The 7,070-nt window shown below is 38.2% G+C and overlaps 1 protein-coding gene across 1 annotated transcript; it reads left to right on the top strand.

The window, feature by feature from the left end:
• The first annotated feature begins 3,139 nt into the window (after positions 1–3,139).
• Positions 3,140–6,653, top strand: LOC132888375 (extracellular calcium-sensing receptor-like). Its single transcript, XM_060924430.1, has 6 exons — positions 3,140–3,351; positions 3,483–3,774; positions 3,937–4,728; positions 4,958–5,185; positions 5,425–5,548; positions 5,746–6,653. Exons 1-6 carry the CDS (start codon positions 3,140–3,142, stop codon positions 6,651–6,653), a joined length of 2,556 nt encoding a protein of 851 aa, XP_060780413.1.
• Positions 6,654–7,070: the final 417 nt, after the last annotated feature.

Raw genomic sequence — 7,070 nt, forward strand, 5'->3', positions numbered from 1 at the left:
TTTCTGGCCTGGTCTTAAGCGTGATGTGGCAGCTTTTTGTAAAACATGTCACGCCTGTCAAGTTACGGGTAAGCCTAATCAAATAATACCACCTGCTCCGTTACAGCCTATTCCTGTCATGTCTGAGCCATGTGAACATGTCGTGGTGGATTGTGTGGGAGAGTTGCCTCGAACAAAGACCGGCAAAGTTTATCTCCTGACAATCATGTGCACCCTAACTCGTTTTCCTGAGGCCATACCATTGGGGAAAATATCTGCGTCCACCATCATTAAAGCGCTAGTGATGTTTTTCTCCCTTTTTGGTCTACCTAAGATCGTACAGACCGACCAGGGTTCCAATTTTATGTCACGCATGTTTAGACAGGCCATGACACAACTCGGCATTCAGCACATTACATCCAGTGCGTATCACCCTCAGACTCAAGGGTCACTTGAACGTTTCCATCAAACGTTAAAATCTATGTTGAGGGCATTCTGCCTAGAGTTCGCACGTGATTGGGATGAGGGGGTTCCGTTTGTTCTATTTGCAGTGCGTGAGGTGGTGCAAGAGTCTTTAGGTTTCAGTCCATCTGAGCTGGTATTCGGACACAATGTCCGTGGGCCTTTGAAGCTCCTAAAAGACTCGTGGTTAGAGGAGAAACCTACCTTTAGCAGTTTGCCTGAATATGTTTCCAAAATCCGCCACAGGTTACACCGTGCCTGTGAGTTGGCAAAAGAAAATCTGGGGGTTACTCAAAAACGCATGAAGCAGCGTTATGATCAGAAAGCTGTTGTGCGTGAGTTTCAACCTGGTGACAAAGTGATGCTTCTCCTTCCACTTCTCCATTCTGCTCTTCAACCTCGTTATTCTGGTCCGTACAGTATTGAGAGGCGTGTTAACAATGTTAACTATGTTATTGCTACTCCTGACAGGCAGCGAAAATCTCGTCTGTGTCACGTTAACATGTTGAAACGGTATTGCGAACGACAGAGTTCTGATAGCACCGAGGCGTGTGACAGCGTGACTACGAAAGTGGCGCTGTCCATTACCTCCAGTTTTGAACCTATTGATGCGCTACCCTTAACTTGTAAATTAGGTGTTTTGGCACCTCTGAGTGGGTCTCCTCCTGCCTCTCTGTGTGAGGGGGAGGAAGTTCGCTCTCCTTCGGCGGAGTTGATTGTGGGTCGTTTAAAGAATTCTGAAATTCTCACTGACCTTAGTGGCACCGATCATCAGCAGATTTCCACTCAGGAGGCAGACGACCAGTGCTCAATGAATGGTTAAAAAGAGCACATATGCGAAAAAGAGTGTATGTAATGTAATGCAAAAGAGTGTATGTAATGATTTTCATTTGCCACACTCAAAGGTGTAAACACTCATTAGTTGCCTGTCAGTTTCCTGCCACTCTTCCCATTCTAAGACATGACAGTGCCCCAATACCACATTTTATTTTAATTATTTTTTAAAGCAACTTTGCTTGATAGAATTTCTTTCCACATTCCTTTTACATAGTGTTATATGTCCCATGAGCTAGACTGCCACATCTGCTTGACAATAACAGCAGAATATTAAACAAATAGTTTCCCCCAACAGTTATTTCATGAAGGCTCAAAAATTCTCTTGTAATGTTAAACATTTTATCATAAACAAGGAGTGAATGAAGAATTTATGAGCATCAATGAAACATTCCAACAATTGAAAAGTATCCTAAATCTGCAGAAGAACTATAAATGTTTCACCAGCCACTGTGGCACAACCTCAGACTCACTGGTGCAAACCCAGCCCCAAGACTGGCTTGCCTAATCTTCTCTGCCAGGTGCCTTCCACTAGTACCTGCGCAATTTTTTGGGCCAGCTGCATAAGAGGACCAGGAATTAACTGTCAATCAGAGTTCTCTTCTTTTTAAGAAAGTGCAGTCTGAACTTTCAGGGTGCCTGCATCATTCACTTTGATTGATTCTCAGAACACAACACTAAACCCTTAGTTCCTCCATTGAAAATCTCCTCCTTTTTACATCCATCTCTTATCAAAGACCACCTGGTGCCCACTATGAGTCCACTGTAGTTTAACTTCCAAACAGAGATACTGATGAGTTAGGTCTGAGAGTAAGCCACTTTACCAAATAAATAAATAAATAAAAACAAGCAAATTTTCAGAGATTACCAACAATTAATCAATGCCAGGTGGCTACCATCTCAACGGTCAGCAATTTGTGGTTTTTCTACTGACCCTCTTTTTACCAGAGAGTGAAAAAATTTAATTTACACCTGTTCTGGGGGTGCCTGTGTTCAGCACTGAATTTATTTGCTATGTCACACTGCACAGTTGTGGTTCATGGCTCATGTGAAAGGCACATTCCACACTATACACTCAGTGGCATTTTTTTGGAGCACCTGCTCATTCATGCAATATACCAATCAAATATCAGACTTTGACCATATGGTTGTTGGTGCCAGAAGGTTGGTTTGAGTATTTCAGAAACTGTTGATCTTCTGAGATTTTAATGTTCAATAGAGTTTACACAGAATGATTCATTACATGGTCAAACTTTTACATGTTCTTGATTATATAGTTCTGAATACTACACATTTTACTTCACTGAAATTCTATCAGACGTAAACTTCTGCTCTTACTTCTATATTTATAACCGAACCCACTTATGGTGAATAGCGTTACTGCCAAATTGTCAAGAAAACTAAGTTTCAAATAGGAAATGCTGATCACTTTGATTATCAGCACCATCCACCTCAATCTCTGCATTATCACCATAGATAAAACTCTCTCATGGCATTTGACTGATCAAAGACTCATTTTTTCACGTTATGGTATCGCCAGCCTATTGTACTCAATAGAACTCTTTACCTTCAACAATTAATTTAAAAATATTTAATATTAATAAATATGTTTTGAACAATAGTTGAAAGAAAACAGGTGACAAAAAAAGACAGCAAGGCACAATTCTTTCAGATTAGAAACATGTCACACCTCCTTTGGCTGTGACCCACATGAATAACTTTCCTATCGAGAATTTGCATTTCCTTCTGCATAAATACCCGAGATTATTTTTGTTCAGTAAGCTAACAAATCAGACCAAGGTCACATTCATTATCTCATTTGCTCTACATTTATTCTTTATAGCTTCCAGAGCTGCAGAAATAGATGGAGTCAATCTTTACTGTCTTGCATATAATAATAGCCATGATCAATTCCTCCAGTTCACATGAGACTACTTGCAGCTTGCTTGGAGAACCTGCATACCCACAACTATGGAAGGATGGTGACTTGATAGTTGGAGGAATTTTCTCCTTCCATAATAAATGGGAGACAATTGACTCTTCCTATTCAGTCATACCTGCAATAAATTGCATGGGGTAAGCAAAATAAACATGAACTGAAAAATGTACCTGACAATTGCCAATCAAGTCAGTAGTAATTTTGTGACGTATAGAGGAATGTAAATGTATATAGTCTATATTATTTATTTTTAATTTTTTTAAACAAGTGTGGAGTTCAGAGCCTTCCAGTATTCACAGACATTGATATTTGCAATCGAGGAGATTAACAACAGTTCTTCATTACTGCCTGGTGTTTCACTGGGTTACAAAATCTTTGACACTTGTAATTCAGCAGCACTGGGTGTGAAAGGAGCAATGACGCTTTTGAATGGAAATGATGACTCAGATTCAGATCAGATCTGCAGAAAACGAGCCCAGGTGCAAGCCATTATAGGAGAGACATTTTCATCAGTATCGGCTGCTATAGCAACTAGTATTGGACCTTTCAGCATGCCCTTAGTAAGAAATTGTTCTTCATGGATTTATTTTTTCATCATAAAATATTTACAACAATTTTTTGAAAGGCTTTTTATAGCTCATTTATAGCTAATAATGTTATGTGGCAGGAGGAAAAAAATACTGATTGTCATGTTTGATGCAACTATGTGAATCTAATTTTAGATCAGTTACTATTCTACCTGTGAGTGTCTAAGTGACAAAAGAAAATATCCATCATTTCTGCGCACTATTCCCAGTGATTATTACCAGACCTTAGCACTTGCAGAGATGATCAAACACTTTGGTTGGACCTGGGTGGGAGCAATAAGAAGAGATGATGATTATGGTAATAATGGCATGGCTGCATTTACAAAAATTGCAGAGCAACTGGGCATATGCTTAGAATATTCACTTCCATTTTATAGAACTTATTCAGAAGAAAAAGTGTTGAGAATTATTGAGCAAATTAAAAGTTCTACTGCTCGAGTGATAGTGGGTTTTATCACTCCCTGGGACCTAGACATTTTGCTTCATATATTTTCTGAACACAACATCACTGGTTACCAGTGGGTGGGAAGTGAGGCATGGATTGCTGATCGAGAAGCAGCTGCATGGGATAAGTATAACATACTACAAGGAGCTATCGGGTTGACTATAGCCCAAACAACAGTAACGGGTCTGAAGGACTTTATGCTCGATATAAAACCATTGAAAGTTGTAGGCAGAGCCATTTTTACAAAATTCTGGGAAGCTCTGTTTACTTGTACACATACAGTGCACGATAAGTTAGAAAACATAACAGTATGCACAGGAGAAGAGGAAGTCTCTGAGGTAGTAAACACATTCACTGACATGTCTTTGATGCCTATTTTCAGTAATGTGTATAAAGGAGTATATGCAGTTGCCCATGCACTACATGATTTTCTTGGCTGCACAGAAACATGTTCTATACAGAAGCAGCCTGATCCTTTCACAGTGAGTTAACAGTATTTTCAAGGCACATTTTTGTACTTTAAGCTTTTATACACACAAGCTTTAGTAATATAAACCCAGTCAAAATTTAGCATAGATGGAAATGCATTGTTTTTCTGAAGTCAATTACATATTATTTGTTTAGCAGTGTGATGAAGCAGATTTGTAGACAGCTGTATGTATATTCATATTTAGACAGAATGGAAGGCTGATTTCTAATTTTCCCCATCAGTTTCTAGAACGCCTCAAAAAGGTGCATTTCACAACCAAGGAAGGTGAAGAGGTTTATTTTGATAAGAATGGTGATCCTCCAGCAAGATATGAAATAATAAATTGGCAAAAGAATACTGAAAACCAATATAAATTTGTAACAGTTGGACTTTATGACTCCACTCTGCCTGCTCAGGACCGATTAGCAGTAAATATGCCCTCCATTGTCTGGGCACAAAATATGAATCAAGTGAGTATTTGAGCAAATATGTGACTTGGTCTCATATGTTGTGGATGTTGGGTGTTTTTATGTTGTTATGTGTATGATAGGGTGTTCTTATGCTGTGTACTTCAAGTGGTTGGTTCAAGTCAATACATTCTTATTGCTTTTTATTGGTTCTTTCTTTATGTAGTTTCCCTGGTTGGTGTATGTATGCTGAACTGATGTTTGATGAAAGTAGCATCTTCTGACTTTTGCCTTGGTCATAGGTGCCAAAGTCCATATGTAGTGAGAGTTGCCCCCCTGGCACAAGAAAGGCTGTGCAAAAAGGAAAGCCTATCTGCTGTTTTGACTGCATACCATGTGCTGATGGAGAGATCAGTAATATGACAGGTAAAAAGAAAAACAAAACTTTGGATGCAAACAAACAAAAACACAAAACATATCATTAATATCACATATATATAAATACTAATAAAATAATAATTCAGTCAACAATTTTTGCAATGGTAAAAAAATAGATATTATATGTAAATTAATTCTACTCAGTGCTGTTTCTTTTCCTTTCTTATACTCTCTCTCTCGGACAGATTCTATTAAATGTGAACAATGCGACCAAGAATACTGGTCAAATCCAGATAAAGATAAATGTGTAAAGAAGGAAACTGAATATTTGTCCTTTGAAGAAACAATGGGAATTTTGTTAACTGCACTGTCAATTGCTGGTGCTTTTATGACAATAGTAATAGCAATCATATTCTTTAAATATAAAAACACACCAATAGTCAAAGCCAATAACTCTGAGCTGAGCTTCCTGCTGCTCTTTTCTCTGACTCTGTGCTTCCTTTGTTCACTGACTTTCATTGGTCGGCCCTCTGAGTGGTCTTGTATGCTGCGCCACACAGTGTTTGGGATCACCTTCGTCCTTTGCATCTCTTGTGTACTGGGCAAAACAATCGTGGTGTTAATGGCTTTCAGGGCTACACTTCCAGGCAGTGATGTCATGAAATGGTTTGGGCCTCCACAGCAAAGACTCAGTGTCCTTGCCTTCACTCTCATCCAGGTTCTTATTTGTGTGCTTTGGTTGACAATATCCCCTCCTTTCCCCTTCAAAAATCTAATGCACTATAAGGAAAAGATCATTCTTGAATGCAATTTGGGCTCAAACATAGGTTTCTGGGCTGTTTTGGGTTACATAGGATTTTTAGCACTTTTGTGTTTCATTTTAGCTTTTCTGGCTAGGAAGCTTCCAGATAATTTTAATGAAGCCAAATTCATCACATTCAGCATGCTAATGTTTTGTGCAGTTTGGATTACTTTTATACCAGCTTATGTCAGCTCTCCTGGGAAATTCACTGTAGCTGTAGAGATATTTGCTATTTTAGCATCAAGTTTTGGTTTACTATTCTGTATATTTCTTCCAAAGTGTTACATAATCATCCTGAAATCAGAGAGGAACACTAAAAAGCAAATTATGGGAAAAGCGGCTGCTCGGTAAGTTAATGGTCTAATATGCATGATTATTATGGACATGCATGAAAAGTGCCATCCAGTGAATATAAAACTTTACTCATGAAGTCATTTATTCATTCATATTTATGTATTTTAATTGAAATGCAATAGAATTATATAACAATGACTGCCAATGTTAAGGCTTATATTATACATTTCTGTCTATTGCTGTTAAACTTTCAATGGAAGTGACAATTATTATATCATGCATATACTCAAGAAATTATCAACAAAGCAAGACATGCAAAGAACTTACCATGATAAAAAAGGAGTGGAGATTTTTCACATGTAATTTTAATCGCTTTATTAAACAGTTGCATGAGCCATATCTTGATTGCATTCAATACTACTTTGGTTATGTGTCTCATTTTCTAATTTCACACAACACAGGCACATGTACTCT

The sequence above is a fragment of the Neoarius graeffei genome, chromosome 6, assembly GCF_027579695.1.
Source record: "Neoarius graeffei isolate fNeoGra1 chromosome 6, fNeoGra1.pri, whole genome shotgun sequence".
Classification (NCBI taxonomy): Eukaryota; Metazoa; Chordata; class Actinopteri; order Siluriformes; family Ariidae; genus Neoarius; species Neoarius graeffei.

What these genes read in the sequence shown, in the direction of transcription:
- LOC132888375 (XM_060924430.1), top strand. Translation starts at nt 3,140, where the DNA reads ATGGAGTCAATCTTTACTGTCTTGCATATAATAATAGCCATGATCAAT. An exon ending in CCTGCAATAAATTGCATGGG is followed by an intron (nt 3,352 to 3,482) that starts GTAAGCAAAATA and finishes TTTTTAAACAAG; the next exon opens with TGTGGAGTTCAGAGCCTTCC. An exon ending in AGCAGCCTGATCCTTTCACA is followed by an intron (nt 4,729 to 4,957) that starts GTGAGTTAACAG and finishes TTTCCCCATCAG; the next exon opens with TTTCTAGAACGCCTCAAAAA.